The sequence below is a fragment of the Danio rerio genome, chromosome 11, assembly GCF_049306965.1.
Source record: "Danio rerio strain Tuebingen ecotype United States chromosome 11, GRCz12tu, whole genome shotgun sequence".
In the NCBI taxonomy this organism is placed as follows: Eukaryota; Metazoa; Chordata; class Actinopteri; order Cypriniformes; family Danionidae; genus Danio; species Danio rerio.
Genome location: NC_133186.1, coordinates 24138924 through 24156765, shown reverse-complemented (window position 1 = coordinate 24156765; position 17842 = coordinate 24138924). Strand labels below are relative to the sequence as shown.

Below are 17842 nucleotides of genomic sequence, written 5' to 3'. Positions count from 1 at the left end.
GGATGGAGAGGTGGAATTATGGGAGCGGGGAGCTAATCGGCCTCTGACAGCATTGAAGAGCTGTGAGGAGCTACCTGATCAGAGGCACACACACACATATTCACATACAGTACACACACGCACACACTCTTCAACACAGGAGAGGTCAACAGGAAGAGAACAGGACATCTGTCTCTATGGTTACTAGTGTGAACGAGCTTCCTGTGCAAAAGTATTAAGATGAACCCTTGGGGAAAAGTCTTGAATAAAGAGTACAGTTCATTACTGGAGTTTGTGCACACTGACAACACCTGAATTCAGCAAATAAAGTCATAAATGAACACTGAACTATTGATTAATTTAAAGTTTTAATGTAAAGACACTTGCATTGTTATAATTTAAAAGCCTCTAGAAAAGTTTTACAATCCTGTACACTAATGTGAGAAATATATTCAGGGTATATAGAGGAATCAGAGATTGAAATTCAACACATTTTAAGACCGATTTTAAGACTCTTTGCATACATTTTGAGACCTCATTACCACTTCAGGTTTTAACCAGTAACATTGCTGACATTTTAACTTGCAGTAAATTTACTAAATACTGATTGCAGAAAACGAATCCTAAACTAAAACTGTATTTATATACCGAATAAAAACGTTAATCCAGCAGGTGGCGCCTTTATAACAGCAGAAATAACAGTGTCTCCCTGGTTACTGCAGTAAACAAAGCAGCGTGATGTCAAATCTACCAGGATTGTTTTTGATTTCATAAACTACATGTAACAGAGGCCAGCTAGTAAGTGCTGTGCGGGTAAACCTAACTCCTCTGACCTCTAAAGGTGCTCTAGTGACAGATGCTAAAGGATATGGTCTTCAGCCCCCTTGTTCCCATGCGAAAGGTTGCTTATTCAAGCCCAGCTCTGAGCGGTGTGGTTACATACACAACATCCCAATATTCAACAATTAAATTTATGTAAACATTAAGCATACTGATACTGAATTTAATACCTTGTAAGACAACATTTAGGACTTTTTAATGCTTTTTAAGAGCCTTAAATTTCTGTAAATTGATTTATCAATTTTTAAAACTCTGATATTCTAGGCCTAAAATGTTTTGCAGCCTAAAACATTTGGCGACTATTGTAAGGCATTTATATTGAAAACCCTTAAGCTATTTTGATAAAGTCTTTTAAAAGTCACCAGGGCTGTATTAATTTGATCAAGAAATTATATAAAAAATATATAACTGTATCATGACTTCCCTTAGAATTACTTTTTTAGTGTAACATTGTAACAACCCTGTGTTTTCCACTTGTATAACCAACTTTTTACTGCAAATACCATGGTTAGATTCGCAAAGGAAATTTGTGGTTATCATAGTAACAAACATTTTGACGACAAATTAAGCATGAATTGTCAACACTAATTATAGTTTACCCATGGTATTTTTAGTAAAACTGTAGTTCAACAAATAGAAGTTAAAAAAGGTTTAGTTATTACAACTCTGCTATAAACAAATAATGGTTAATTTCCAGAACTGGTAAATAATTGTTTAAAAAAAAAGGATAAAATAAGAAAGTTTAGCAGCATTACTTCAGCCTATAGTGTCACATGAGCCAAACCATTCTACTCTGATTTGTTGATCAGGGTAGGGTTGCAACTGCTGTTCATAAGGTCTTTTTTAACGTAAAGTTCAAGCTAGAGGCTTAGTAATTAATAGCTAGTTTGATTTTACTTCGGTTGCACCACATGTTCTTCAGACAAAATTTTGTTTGTAGGTTGTAATCTCTCTGTAAAGTAATGCGCAGTCACACTAAATGACATAACATGCAAGAAGCATTTTAATCCGAGAAGCACTTAAACTGCTTTAAAATTCTGCCCAAATATAATCCACAAGCAGCAAAATGAGTAAGAAACAGACGTCTCTGGAAAGTTTCTTTCAGTGAAGTTTCCAATGAAGGACCCGCAAACTGCCAAGGAATGGATCCGCAATCCATTTGTCAGCAAATCAGGTGAATCCACCATGGCTGCTCAAAAAGATCAACTAATGGAGATCCCAAATGATGGTGGCTTTTTAGGCGCCACTTGCATATCCCGTTCTTTCTAGAGTTCGTGCAAGTTTATTGTTTCCAATGGAGGTGGTCAGTGGTAAAATTTTCAAGAGTTGACCAGTCCGTAGTGATTAAAAGGTTGAGGACCACATGAAAATGAAATGACAAATAAAATTTTTATAGTACCTACAGTCAGTCACTAATTAAAGATGATGCACAAACTTGCATCGCGAGCCTTGAATGCATGCAAAATACACGTTATCAAAACATTAAACTTGAATTTTTTAAAATATCCTACACATAAAAGAGAGAAAAACAGTGAGGAAAAATTCTTGTAATTGAGGAATAGAATTAACAAAAAAACACTTAATTATTAAAAGATAATTAAACTCTTCATTCACAAACTGAAAAATGCGAGATTTGAGAGGAAATTAAGGCTGTGAGTAGATGGAGATCATTCTTCTGTATCCTCGATAGCTCTTCAATGTGAACTAATCTCGCTGTCATCTCTTTTCTACCATTATATGGGGAATGCTACCGTAAATATTTAGTTGGAACGTAGTTTTACGTTTAAACTAAGTTCAGTAGTGCAACAAAAAATATTTAGTAGTGTGGAGTGTACCTAAGTCACAACTAGGCTACGTTTTAACTTGCGCACTGCTGGTGCAGCCGGCCCCTGAGACATTACCATCAATTAAAATGAATATGATTATGTTGAGCTGCATGATATATTTGTTCCATTGTGTTAACTATTAAATAAAAAAAGCAACACAGACATAATAAAACATCTATATGTACATTTAAAATCCACACCATACTACAAATTTGCTTGTAGCTCCACAGAGGGCACTCTAGTTTACTTTGCCTGTGTCCTCTCACTGCGAAATACCTGTCTATCAAGCGTTTTCATACACGAGTACAGTCCCACAGCGCTGGCGAATGTCTCACGCTCTCTTCAGCAATAACCTTGCACCCCCCACCTCCCTGTGGAATTCATTCCTCTCTTGTCTGTTTAAACATCACACCTGAACACGGCTGTCAGTCGGTCGGCTTTCTTATTGCCTGTCCTCTCATCCCCGCACACACTTCAGTGCAAGAGAAGGCCTTTAGTTTACAAGCGATCTGCAAGCTCATCGAAAAAAAGGATACATGCACGCTGACGAGGGGGAAACACTAACAGTCAGAGACTTGTTTTGAGGGACACAGCGGGCAATGATGAATGCTTTGTAGCTCAACAGGGGGGTTTTATGCAAGTTACGAGGTTTGACATGAATGTAGCAGATGACATGCTTGCAGAGAGGAATTGATGGACAGCTGTCACTCACTTAATGAACTGGCCCATGTCCTCGCAGAGTGCCTCACAACCAGGCCACTTGCACTCGCCGTGTCCGTAGAGCGGGTGAGAGGCTGTGTGTTCCTCGTGGGTCGAGCTGAGAATGACCAAAAAACAAAAGATCTTATTAGAACCACGTATATTTCAGATTTTAAATAGGTAATCGAGGGTAAACAGGTTATCTTATTTGACCATTTACACTTCTTATAAATGACCCAGGGTTAAAAATTAAACCTGGGTATTCACAAGTTGATGCTTCATGGTGTAGAAACCCTAAGTAAAACCTGTTCACATAACAGCTCTGGGACTGAACATCCTTATATTATGCATACACATGTCACCACTTCAAAATGTTCACTCTGCCGCTGTGCTTGCTGTCGCCACGGCAGTAGTAAGCGCACCTGAGGTTTTCACCGATTTTAAGATTTTTATGTTTTTGATAAGTAGCAGAGCCCTTTAGACCATACACCGGATCGTTTCTTTGTTTTGCTGGTAATGTCTTTAAATAAATAATTGTTTAGGCCTATTAAATTATTCATTTATTATTCATGTACAATAATTAAAACATAAAATGAGATAGTAAAATATAACCAACATCGAAAATGTAAATGAAAACTGTAAATGAAAACATAAAAAAAAGAAAAAGCTTATTTATTGACCCTCTTATAACAAACACTGTACGCCTCTCTATACTTAAGCCTAATTATTTGTGTATATATGTATGTTTGTACTTTCTGTCCATTCTCATACAGTCCCTTTGTGCCTCCTGGCGGCAAAGTGGTAAACTCAGTTGTACCTAAAAACACATGTTAATGCGGTGGCAGTGCCACTCGCAGCGGTAATGCTCCTTTTAAAGTGGCACCGACTGTAGGCCTATGGCTGGGCTATCTGGCCTAAAATCTAAATCTAAATTCTAAATTAATCGAACATTTTACCTAGTTTCTGATTAATGAACAATTGTTTTATTTATTGATTTATTTATATATGTTTATTATTATTATTATTTTTGGTCACATAGTTCACTGATAAAACTCTTCTTAACTAGATTATTTAAAAAATTCGTAATATTGTGTTGGAGTCTCCTACGAAAAGTTTTAATGTTTCCAATGTTAGATATATTGTATATATAGAATATAGTATTTTTCCTCAGAATATTAGTTAAGAGTCATTTTGTAATGAATTTGAGAGTTAGTTTTAATAATTTCAGAGCTTAAGCTCTGTTAACTCCACTCTTCCATAAGCCAACTCTGCTTTTATTGATCAACTTGCCAAGTCTGTTTTGATTTGTCTTCCTATATCTTATGTTGGAAACCCATTTCAAAGTGATTTTATGTCACAGGGAGATGGGGATTATGCAAATATGTTAATTTGATTGTGTTGATGTGGAATCAGCAGGTGTTAGGATGACAAATTTTTTTTTTTGAGAGACGATACCCTTATTTATCATTCATTTCGTTTGATTAACAGCTTTGCAAATGGTTAACATTGAAGGACAGCTACGTTACAGTCTGCAATTATGATCTTTTTCAAAAATGACCTGGTTGCCTTCACCCTTTGATATTTTTCCACTCAAGTGCCAAAATAAAGGGGGGCTGTTTATTTCCAAAGTGTTGCGTTTTCATGACTGAACGTGAAAATGAGACACATGTTTGGCACCACCAAGCAGGGTGCCAAACAGTGCCAGATTGGTGCAAGGTTTTATAACCTTGTGTAAAAGCCAAGCTAATGACACTTCTAAATTAAAAGGTAGTGTTTAGAATAATGATAATCCAGGGGATAAGTGCAGTTTTATTAAAAAGCTCTAATGATTACGTTGTCCTGAGCTGTGACATGAAGGGGTGTCCAATTCTGCTCGTGGAGCAACTTCTACACACCTGGATGTTCAAAGTCCACAGGGCCCAAGTTTGGTCCAGGCTTTCCAATAATCCTTAGACCTCGATTAATTTGTTCACATATGTTTGAATATGGTTGCCACTCTTCAGGACTGACTTTGGCACCTCAATTCTACCTATTTCACCTATTCTAGTCAGTCTGAAAACAACGACTGACTGGTCCATGGTTGTTTATTTGGGATTGGAGCTCTGCAGGACAGCGGCCTTCCAGGAACAGGATTGGACACCCCTGATGTAAGTGGCAGGAGTGTTCAGGAAAACTTTTTACTGTATTTTCTGAGGTAAAAATGACACACTTAATCTTTAAAAACATTGAAACGCCTGCTTGCTTAATAAAAAAGCCTATTGGGGTTGATATGTTATAGCAATTTTGAGGTAGTCTCACACATATGCGACTAATACAAAGAAATGAAGCAATGGAAACGCTCTCAGACGCTCCGTGTCTGGGAAAGCCGATAGCTTTGAGACAGTCCTTCAGGAAGCTTTGAACAAATGCAGTTCGAAAGGACCTGGTAAATGTAAAAACCAAAAGGTCTTCCATAATTGTGATGGACGGGCTGCCAATATTAAGTGCGTAACATTGTATTAGCATCTCACGCTAGGATGCAGGTTCAAATGTCCTCAGATGCGGCCAGAAACAACATGCCACCATCTAATTACAAACTAACGTGGATGATCTTCAGATGTTTTTGCGTAACTGCGAGAGTGAGGATAAGGTGGTTGTTGATGTGCTGACAAGGCCTGCTGGTGGGGCCTGGGGATAAGTGCTACAGTTCTGTTTCGTTTGAGATACAGCCACTACTGTGTGCACTGTGGCCTAGAAGTCTGGATTGGGTCTCTCTGGCCCGGCTTCTGTAGAGACCCATAACGGATCAGCCTCGAACCCCCGCCAGCAGTCTCATCCAGCAATTTTTCATTTCGGGTCTGGCCGGCTGCCACGGACTAGCATGTAGCTTGGGTTTTTTTTGTGAAGGCAGGAACCACAGAATCCTTCGTCATGTGTCTGACTGCTGCTAAGCATGGGCAGGGGGCTGAAGTTGGGAAGGGGGAGCACGGCTTGTGGCGGTTGAAGGTCTGGGGAACTCTTCCCAATTCCACATCAGAGTACTTGCTTAATATAAAGCAGCTTGCTCACAGATGAGGCCCTCCTGAAGCGGCATGCACACACACACACACACACACACACACACACACACACACACACACACACACACACACGTCCTCCCTCCTCTTCATCAGATGTGCTGGCAGTGGACGGCCCACGCAATTCAGAAGCTGCTCTAGCGCTAGACATTACAAACTACTGGCAACCACACTGTCCACATGTGCCATGCATTAGCCTCACCACACAGTTTTTCTTCTCTTTTGAGTTGTGTGTGTGTGTGTTTGTGTGTAAACGTGTTAGGCCAAGTAAGAGAGAACCGTGTTAGAAGAAAACATGACGGAGAGCGAGCTTTTCTTTCTGTTTAGCCATGTCCGTGTAGCATGACAGGGTCGGTGTGTGTTAGTGTTGCTGGTGTGTGGGGGTTTATTTAACTGTAGTGTGGACAGCCTACCAGTGTAAAAATGGCCATATTACATAAACGAATCCACAAAACCGCTGTAAAAGGTCACACTGCAAGACAAAGTAAACCGCATTGGTCATTAAAAAAATAAAACTAATGTACATTTTTGGTATTGAGATACATAAATAAACATCTTCAAAAACAACCTCATTATATCTCAGTTTATCTATACTTACTAGATAGAGGTTAAACGTTAATATTTGTTTTATTCGATAGACCATTTTGAGTGATGTAAACAAAAACAATGGTCCCAGCGTATTTCCTGTTTTACATTTTTAATTTCTATAGCTTCCGAGAATCTAAAAAGAGCCACATATTGATAAATAATGTTATGATAGGTGTTTTAACATTAGGTTATGGTTGAATTGCCTCTTGTTACAGTAATGAAATAGTTTGACAACAAGCAGGAAATGTTCACGGGCCAATGACATCACCACATTGAAATGGTCTAAAAAGGCATTTTTTTATTTTTTTATTTAATGATGTATTAATGAATAAAAATGCCTTTAAATGCTTATTGTTATAATAATTACTAATAATGTATGTTTGTACTATGCATGCATGCTATGTGTGGATACCAGTCCTTATTTAAAACAATATTACCTACAATAATTTTCCACCTACAGTCAAACTATGTGTACACCTTTTTTTTTGGACTGTGTACTTGTCTATCTGTGCCTACATGTGTAGTGTGTGTTTGTCTTATTTTGCACTGTCTGTTTTTTGCACTGTTGCTGTATTTTGTACTGTCTGTATTTTGTCTGGAACCAGCATCTAAGCAACTGAACTCATCATAGTAGAAGGACTGTTGATGATGTGACAATAAAAATTGATTTGATATACTGTATACTGTAGTTATATGATTATTTAGGATGGGTTGGCTCTGATAAATTATCTCTATATAAAAGTTAAATATCAAAATACTCGACACAGTTTAAAACTATTTCTAAACAACTTTGGCTGCCCATTTGTATAAAAGCATGGGGAAATACTTTAATATGAAACTTTGTTTTCAAAGTGCAATTTGTTTTCAGAAAATGTTTTCTCATGAAAATGCGCAAGATACTTTCATATTTGATGATGTTACTTTTTTCCAGGTGAACAACACAACAATATTTTTGAAGAACATTGGAAACCATAGCCATTGACGTCTATGGTGGGAACAAAACATTACGGGTGTCCAGATCCGATCATGTGATAAGAAATCGGGTTCGATCACGCGGTTTCAGAATTGATTAGAATTGGATGTTACCTCTCGATGAGGACTCGAATATATATACTTTTATTTTCTTTTTTTGTTTACATCCCTGCTGGGTATTTTAAGTTGAGGTGCTAGTTGTTTTTATATTAGATTGTTTAAATATATTTACTGTTGCACTAACGTGTTATTTATTACTTGACTGTTCAAGCTACCTCACAGAAGTGCTCTGTTTGTTAACAGAGTTGTTAAATGTTGAAAGAAGTTGAATGAAACAAAAAAATTAGGAACATCCTGGATTGGTTTCTTCACTCTTCTTTATTCATTTTTTATATATTACAGAAGCATCGGATCGGGTTTCGGTATTGGTAGATACTCAAAATCAAATGACTCTGACTTGAGGACATCCCTACAAAGCATATTATGAAAGTCAATGGCTGCTGCTTTGCCACATTTTTCAGGATATGTACTTTCATGTTCAACAGAAAAAAAGAAACTCAAATAGGTTTAGAACAAGTGAAGCAAGAGTAAAAAAATGAGTAAATAATGACACATTTTTTTGGTTGAACTTTCCTTTTAAGATATGCGCCAATTTAGATGCTTGGATAAAATGTGTGTGTGTGTGTGTGTTTTACTTACTGAGTGCTCTGCAGGGGAGTGCCTTTGGAATAAGGCGTGAGATGCTCGTCACTGGACTCCTTGGTGAAGGACGAGATCCACTCAAAGAGTCTTGCTCTTCAAAATGGAAAGAAAGTATGAGTACCTCACAGTAGGACCACTTTCCTCTCTCTCTTATACACAGATGCTCACCTCTCAGCTAAATGATCACCTACATTTTTACCCACTCCACACACACAAACACACACACGCACGCGCACGCACGCACGCACGCACACACACACACACACACACACACACATTAAACTGGCACAGGGGCGTCAGTCATGCTGAAGGCATGCTATGTTCTGAGGAACTCACACGAGCCCCAAATATCAAATGAACCCAGGCATTTTACATCAGATCATCAAAAAGCGCTTGACAGCAAAGACCTTGAATGTGTGTGACAAAAAATATCTGTTTATAAAATACTGTCATGTAACGGTTGGCACTGTGAATGCACATGATGAAAATATTACCATAGCTATAACACTTGTTTGTTTGCTGTCTATATATTGTCAATTTTAACTTGTTAAATAGTTGCCAACGCTATTCTGTTTTTTCTTAAAATGTAGAATATTAATCCATTACTAGCCATTAAACAGAACATTTTGGTTGTATTACAACTTTTTTGTTTATATTTAAGCTATCCTCGAGTCAAAGATGAGATGTTGTACATTGATGTCTGCATCAAACTGATTTTACAAAAGTGATTTTTGTAAAAAAATAAAATAAAAATAAAAAACTGTTCCGACCAGTAATTGTTCAACTATATAGAAGAATAAGTGGTCTCAGTAAATTTAAATATGCCATTAAATGACTATTGTTCTAAATATGCCAGACAGGCATAGTAGGAGTTTTTGGGATGTTAAAGGACGACTTAGTGGATCATGGTAGAAATTTATGATAATTATTATTTTTATACAAAGTTAGTCGATTTTAATGGAAATTTATGGATAAAACCTGCAAAATTAATTAATTAATTAATTAATAATAATCAGGGCTTGACATTAACACCTGCCAGCACGCCAAATCCGGGTAGATTTCAGCTATGGCACCCCCACTAGCCACCTTGTCTGGTTGAAAATACTTTTTAAATCGCCAGTGCTGGCTCATCACTAAAGATTAGAATTTTAGTATATGACTGTTTGTCAATATGTGTGCAAATGTGCTCTTAGAACTGAGAAGCAGAACGATTGATAACTGGTCGACTGAGCAAAAGAAAGCAGGTGAATACAGATTGAGAGGATAATCAAACACACGGTGGGTCACAAGCGATCCTCTATATCAGGTTGAAAATGAAGTATGCTCATGCATTTTCCACTGACCTGTCTCTCTTTGGAGTGTGCACAGAGTTTTGTCCATTTGGCAAAGGATGATGAGGGATCTGAGGTGAGACCTTGGAGGCCGAGTATGAGGTAGTGTTGGAGCTGTTGGTGGTCAGATCGAGGCCCTCGTGTTTCATGACCTCCTCTGTGCTCTGAACACCGGCCACATCCTTCCACAACTGCTGCAGGTCAGTGGGACACATGGCTAAAACACACAAACAAAAGAGATTATTACAAACTATAAACCATACAACAATCAACCAATATGTCACTGGCTGTAGTAGATTAATAGCACTTTTACCATTAAAATACAATCACACTCAAAAAGACCTCCACCAAAAAGCCTCGACTCAACAACAGGTGCCATATGATGAAACTGACTCTAGGTAGACTGATTTGTTTTTCAGTTTTTGCTCGTTTCTGTTGTGCTAAAGGCTATAAGCCCAGTGTTGATAGATTAGAGCTCCTTCAAAAAGCATCAAACCTTTGACTTTCCTTATCACACCTCCAAAGCCCTCTTACCGCATTTTGAATGGTGGCCAGCTGGCAGCGCATCCCACCCCAGAGATCTCAACGTCTGGCGGTACACTGACATTAGTGTAGCAAGCCATAAAACACACCAGGCACACACCGCGCCACACTTCACATTGGGAAGGGGAGGTGTGGGGTGGGGGCGCCAACGGGACTTCAGTTCACAAGAGACCAAAAGGAGGGAACTGTCCAAATCGGAGGAAGCAAATGGCTAATTTCAGCGTGTTTATGTTATCTTTCAACATCTCCGCAAATCCCCCTGGCTACCTCCATTTGTAATTATCACTGTCCCGACCAGCACTGCAGCTCACTGGGTGTATTAATCTTGGCTAGATGCTCTCTTGGCATTTTTTTTTTCAGTTTTTATTTCTCCTCAAACTTGCTGAAATCAGGATTGTTTTTTGTCTCCTGGAAAGGCAAATGGGGTCTTGGTTGGGAAGGAGATTTGAGGGTGCAAAAAAAAAAAAAAAAAGTGAGAATAAATGGGGGGGGCGGCTCATGCACGTCTGGCGCACACTGTTCCCGAAAAGCCACAGCTTGCTATGCTATCTCACATGGCAAAGACTTAATAGCAATCTAAATATTATGTCTGGTCCGCCAGCATTCTTGTCCCGAACCCCGCCAAAACAAAACTCCTCGCCTGGCCTGGCTCTCTTCATCCCCCTTCCCCCTCCTCCCTCCCTTCCCAGCAGGCCTGGGGCCAGGGAAATGATGTATGGCCACACTTGCAGCTACAGGCTGTTGTTCACTAGTCACAGAAAACCTCACCGAGCACCAAAGAAAGGGCCACGGATGTACTTTAACTCCGCAAATAACCAAGCCAGTGCGGAGAAGCAGTGGTGTTACTGTGAACAGGGAGGCTTTTTTAAAGCAAATTTCTACTTTCGTGAAAGAGCAGCCAGAACATAGGAAGTGGAAGGGAGGACGCAGGGTGGAGATGGAGCGGTTTACCTACAGTGAAGTGTTTTTGTATTTCATTTTCTTCCAAACACACACAGTCGCGCACACAGGGGCAGGTGAGGCGTTTCCCCTGTGGTTGGCCACACATTCTCTTTTTCACTCACACACACTTCGCAGAAAATTTTGAAGCCAACCTTGGCTTTCCAGAAATTGTGTAACATCTAGAATTTGGTAGTCGGTCTAGAAGGAATTAAAGCTGATGTGTGGCATCAAGTTCAAACTTTACTGAAAGTGCAAGGACTGTAAGTAAACCATTCGCAGGCTCATTTCTCTGACAAGCATAAACACTGTGGTGTTTATAAAACATTGCTTAGTTTGAGCAGACTGGCAGAGCAAAACTGACTCAATCTATGGTGCAAGTTTGGGGCACGGTAACCAGTTTGTTGGACCAATTGCAGATGAGCTAAGATGAGTTAAGAAAACCTGTTTGGAAACAGGCATTATTTTTGCAGTTCTTCTTTAAATTTCATGTTTTTGGAAAAAGAATGCATGAGCTCACTAAGACTTTTGTTTGGTCAAATATTTAGTAAAAACAGGTATACCAATCTTTAAGTTTAATTAAGTTGTAATACATTTTTAAAAATATTTATTCCAGAAATGGCAAAACTGATTTTGCAACATCAGTCTTCAGCATTCTCCAGTCTTCATTATCATATTAGTGTTCATAAATCACTTCAATATACACATTTACTGCAAAAAAAATCCTTTTTAATGTAAATAAGTTTTTTTTTTTTTTCAGGAGTATTTAATGAATAGATGGTGAAAAATATTTGTTTCCTTTTCATGTCTATTTATTTAACCAGAAATCGTTTACATTCTAAAATTCTTGGCTTAATTTTTAATCAGTTTTAATGCGCCCTGACTGAACAAATATTTATTATTTCAATAAAACCTTACAGACTAATTGCTACTGTTTCAGCTCAGCTTGGACTGGATTACACTTTTGGTATATCATCTAAATATGATTCATATTCACAAGTTAGATAGACAATAAAAAGCTGTTCACAAGGCAATATCAAAAAAGTCCCCTATGGTTTCTTGTGTCTGCTTCCTTCTCTAGCTCCATGCATCACAAAAAAAAAAAAAACCTGAAGAAAAGTTTGGCATGGTGATCACAAAGCATTAAGCCGAGTCCGACAGATCTGGTTGCACCCTTTGGACAGGAATTAAAATGACTTACTGTAACTGTTAAGTGAATATTACAAAAAAACAAAAGCCATCCCGGCAAGCAGTCTTTCTAATGCAGTGAGTCACTTAGGGGTTGAAACTCTAGCCTTCCAAAGGGAATGACTGGACACGCCAAACAAACACCAAAACAACAACAACAACGGTTGGCGCCACCCATGGATCAGAGAACAAATCCTTTTCAGCGGCAGCTACGGCCAAGCATGACTAGCCAGAAGAATGCGCATGGTTGGCTGGCCAGTCATAATGGAGGGCTTCTTTTCAGAGAGGGATTGTGGGGAAATTCCGTGATTCTGCTCTGTCGCAGGATTTGTTGAAGGGATTCCAAGAGCCCAGAGTTTATTGTTCTTCAGACCCCTTGAAACAATGACATAAGCAATGGGGAGGGGGGGTGACTGGCGCAGGGGTCTACGCCAGTAAGATGCCAAAGCCAAAAGTTTACAGCTGTCGTGAAAAATTATTTTCATCAATCTGCAAACCTTCCTCTGCCTCGCTGCCTTCTTTCTCCCTTCTTTTTTTCTCTTTTAGCAGACTACTTTTCCTAAAAGCAGCCGTGCATGTGTTTGTGTGTGTGTGTGTGTGTGTGTGTGTGTGTGTGTGTGGTAAGGCCACTCAGGATTCCGGATGACGAGTCTATGTTTTCTTAAGACTGAAATAATCAGAGATGTCAAGAGCAATGGGCGAGAATGAGAGTCAAGCACTCTAATAAAAGACCGGGATCATTTTGGAGGCCCTATCGGCAAGAGTGGCAGAGATTTCGGCATGGAAATTGAAGTCGGCTCGCTGTTTGTTCTGTCCTGTTGAGGTACTCGTAATGTTACAACCGCTGTGGAACCTGTAAAAGTTGATGTGTCTAATTTCAGCGGATGGTGGCCAGTTTGCAGTCAAGACCCATTTCTGGTCAGGCCCTTCGACAAAACGAGGAAAAATGGAAAAACTAATTGAGAAAGGATCCAAAACCTCCATTTCCTTCTGTAGGATAAGAACGTCTGGTGCGCACACACATTAGCCCCCCTTCCTCCCAACCTGTGCACAAATCACAGTGAATTTTGTGGCATATTTTACCTATTATCCAAATGACTGCCTTCCACAAAACCAACAATCAAGCTTTGCTTTTATCTCTTTATGAGCTGATTAAGTTAACAAGCTTCACATGTGGCTCTATGTACATGGCTGTAGTTAGTCTCCGGGGGGACTCCATCCCGCTCTAATAGATGGAGATGATAGCTGATTGCCAAATTTTGGAGCAAGAAGAATGAGGGATTCATTTTACAGCCAGCTTTATTAGCATTCAATGTTGCGCGTGTAGTAGCGAGCGATACGCGTGTGTGTGTGTGTGTGTGTGTGTGTGTGTGTGTGTGTGTGTGTGTGTGTGTGTGTGTGTGTGTATGTGTGTGGTGAGGGCTGACTAAGGAAGAATCAGTGGGCGGCGGGTGCAGGTCTGGCCTCAGCCTGAGACCGCCATCTGGTCTTGGGCTATGGGTACGAACACAGATGCTGCATTTATTTAGCACGCTGCATTTCCTCCAGAGCTCCACTTTCCTTTAATAGGCATCACTAAAGGAGCGAATCAGACGTTCTGTGGTGTTTTTCTGGCTGTTGAGGACAAGAGGAGAGCTGTGAAAAAGACAGACCACCGGGTTGAGAGGCTTGTGGCTGTAGCACCTCGCCCTGGGGCTCAACGATGTCAGATGTCTGTGGGAAGTATTGACCAGCTAAAAAAGTTAGGGGAGAGAGTTTTTTTTTTTGCCTTGAAAGATGTACGTTAATTTGAGTGGGTCAGTATCTGCAACAAACCTGTCTGGCTGAAATAAATAAATAAATATGCAAATAAATGTCCCACAATTTGCAACCATTATTCCTGATTTCAAAGGATGGATGTTAACATGTTGCTACAGTTTAAATTAAGATGAAAAGCTTTATTGTTTCTAAGCAAATGATAATAATTTCACTGAACACTTTTAATGATATACAATTGAAGTCAGAATTATTAGCCCCCTGAATTATTAGCCCCCCTGTATATATATATTTTTTTTCTCTAATTTCTGTGCAACATAGAGAAGCGTTTTTCAAAACATTTCTAAACATAATAGTTTTAATAAGTCATCTCTAATAACTGATTTATTTTATCTTTGACAAGATGACATTAAATAATATTTTACTAGATATTTTATCGAGATATCAAGACACTTCTATACAGCTTAAAGTGACATTTAAAGGCTTAACTAGGTGAATTAGGTTAACTAGGCAGGTTAGGGTAATTAGGCAAGTTATTGTATAATGATGGTTTGTTCTGTAGGCAATCAAAAAAAAATTTAGCTTAAAGTGGATAATAATTTTGACCTTAAAAAAATGTTTCAAAAATTAAAACAGCTTTATTCTAGCCAAAATAAAAATAAATAGGACTTTCTCCAGAAGACAAAATATTATCAGACATACTGTGAAAATGTCCTTGCTCTGTTAAACATAATTTGTGAAATATTAAAAAAAAACTAAATTCAAAAGGGGGCTAATATTTCTGACTTCAATTGTACATAAAATGATTGTACTTGTCTTGTTGGTCATCTTTTATTACTAAACTATGCAGATATGCTTTGGTGTAGTATAAATACATCTGGTTACTATATCTGCAATTATTGGAATGTTCTTTAAAAGACCTTTCAAGCTAATTCTATAATAAAATAGATTTTTGTAAAGTTTTTATTTAGTCTTGGAAATCTGATGTATCCACAAGTCTCTAAAATAAATTCTCGCAATGCAAAATAATAAATAATAGTAAATTATTTTATAGTGAATTTTATCTAGGTATTTTATTGGGTATTTTGTCTGATTCCATCAAAACACCTTTCCTCAACGTTTTTATATACTGTATAAACAAGTTAAAATTTCTGCCCGTTTAGTAATACAAAACGCTTCTTTATTCATGATACAAATTCTGAAAACAAACTTAAATGTTTCAAGCTGAATAGACTATCATAATTAAAACATAAAAACATACGATTTAAAAGTTATTATTATTATTATTATTATTAATAATATTATTGAATCTGGAAGCACCAGGGTTATTGCTACTTTCAAAACTATTCAAAAAATATATTTATTTAAAAAGATGAATATATTAAATAAAGATAATTAGCTAAAAAAACAGAAATATACATGCTGTTACAGCAATATGCAAAATAAAGAAATAAATATTGATAAAACTTTAATAATAAAAATATACTAAAATAAGGCTGGGCAGCACCTATGGTCTTCATGTATGGGATAGCAACTTGTCAAAGTGTCCAGTCCTCTGCAGATCCATGGCAAATACCCAGTATTCAGACTCACTTTAATGAGCTACTTCTTTGCAGTAAAACTGTGACTCGTGAGTCTGGTTCAACAAATGCTGTGTTTGATTTTATTGTGTACCTTGCTGCAGGCTCTGAATGGGTACTGCTCCTTGGCCCGGCTGTAGGTTCACCAGGCCTTGTCTTTGTAGATTCAGAATGTGTTGCTGCTGTAGCTGTTGCATCTGGATCAACTGCTGCTGGAAAGCCAGCTGTTTATTCCCCAACTGCTGCTGCTGAGAACCAGAAAGAGAGAGAGTGGCATGTTAAACAACAATGAGAAAAGCGAAAGGAAAAAACTGCAGGATGGAGAGGGCGGGAAAGATGAGACATTCATTGGCTTTTATAAGCCTTCAACCTCGTCCAGGACATGTTTAGATAGGACATATCCTGGAATAGAGATATTTTCCCCTCCAATCACCAAAGCACATCCTGTGGCGGTAGACAACAAGCAGACAACAAAACGCTGGGTCTCGGTTCAAAGTGTGGAAGTGCATTGTGAAGCCTCGTGCATTAAGAGATAACACATTAATCTGTGAGTGACAGGTCCATGTGGTCTAGAACTGACACACTCGCAAACATGCTTGTTCGTTCCTGCGTTTAGCAATCTGTTAGCATGTGGTTGGCGAGCAATTAACACGGCAATAAACAGTGACTAACAACATCTGCGCGCAATGCTATGAACAGTTCCAGATTATATGACATCAGATGTTTATCATTTTACGATAAGGCTTGGTATTTTTTCACTACGCATGAAATATGCTTTGCGAAACTCGAGAAGCGTGACTCCAAACCCCTCTTTCTCTGTTTCATAAACAGGTCACAATGTGTGTGGATACTCATCACTCAACTATCAAAAGATTTATTTTTTCTTCCAGCCGACTCCTGGTGACGTTTAACAAAGAGATGAAAAATGAGCAAACCGTTTTATCAGCTATGACATAAGTAGAGTGTACTCCAAGACTAGCCCTAAACTTGTATAAAAACAAGACATGAGTGAGGAAAAAGCTTTTACATCTTTAGCCAAAGGTGGAAAGGAACAGAAAAAAGGGCCAAGGTGAAGAATTAGACTGGAAAGCGGTGCTTTAAAGGTGATGTGTGTAATTTATGATGTTTAAAGTCACCCAACATGGTAACCGATGACCTTTTGGGAGCTTGGACAAGGACTACACTACTGTTCAAATGTTTTGGGTCAAAAATACAATGAATGACTGCATTTATACAGTTGAAGGCAAAATTTTTATCCTTCCCATGAATTAGATTTATTTTTATATATATATATATATATATATATATATATATATATATATATATATATATATATATATATATATATATATATATATATATATATATATATATATTTTTTTTTTTTTTTTTTTTTGTGCTGTTTAAAAAAAAAACTTTTTAAACCTAATAGGTTCAATTTATAATGACTAAACTCTTTTGTTTTTATCCCAATGACAGAAAATAATATTTGATTAGTTATTTTTGCAAGATAGTAATCAGCTTCAAGTGCATTTTAGAAATATAACTATGTTATTAGGCTAACTAGGCAAGTTAGGTTAATTAGGCAAGTTATTGGACAACAGTAGTTTGTTCTGTAGCCAACCAGAAAATAATAATTCTTAGGAGGGCTAAATGTACACAGGGGTGGATTTAACCAATAAGCAAGGTAAGCAGCTTCTTAGGGCCCCAGGAATCACAGGGCGCACACATAAATACCTAGAATTATACCCATAAATTATATATAATATTGTTTTCTATCGTAATTTGTATGGAGGGGGTCTCATTCATTCATTTATTTTCTTTTTCGCAAATGTGTCCCCCAC

The 17842-nt window shown here is 38.0% G+C and overlaps 1 protein-coding gene across 12 annotated transcripts in view; it reads right to left on the bottom strand.

Annotated features, from left to right (window-relative positions):
- Positions 1-17842, bottom strand: part of foxp4 (forkhead box P4) — a 487998-nt gene that overhangs the window by 44393 nt on the left and 425763 nt on the right. For 8 of the 12 annotated variants that reach the window (XM_073915911.1, XM_073915912.1, XM_073915909.1 and 5 more), the window contains 4 exon segments: positions 16093-16246; positions 10006-10210; positions 8660-8755; positions 3358-3462 (listed from right to left, as the gene is read on the bottom strand). In XM_073915911.1, coding sequence (XP_073772012.1) covers positions 3358-3462; positions 8660-8755; positions 10006-10210; positions 16093-16246 — 560 coding nt within the window. 12 annotated transcript variants of the gene reach the window in all.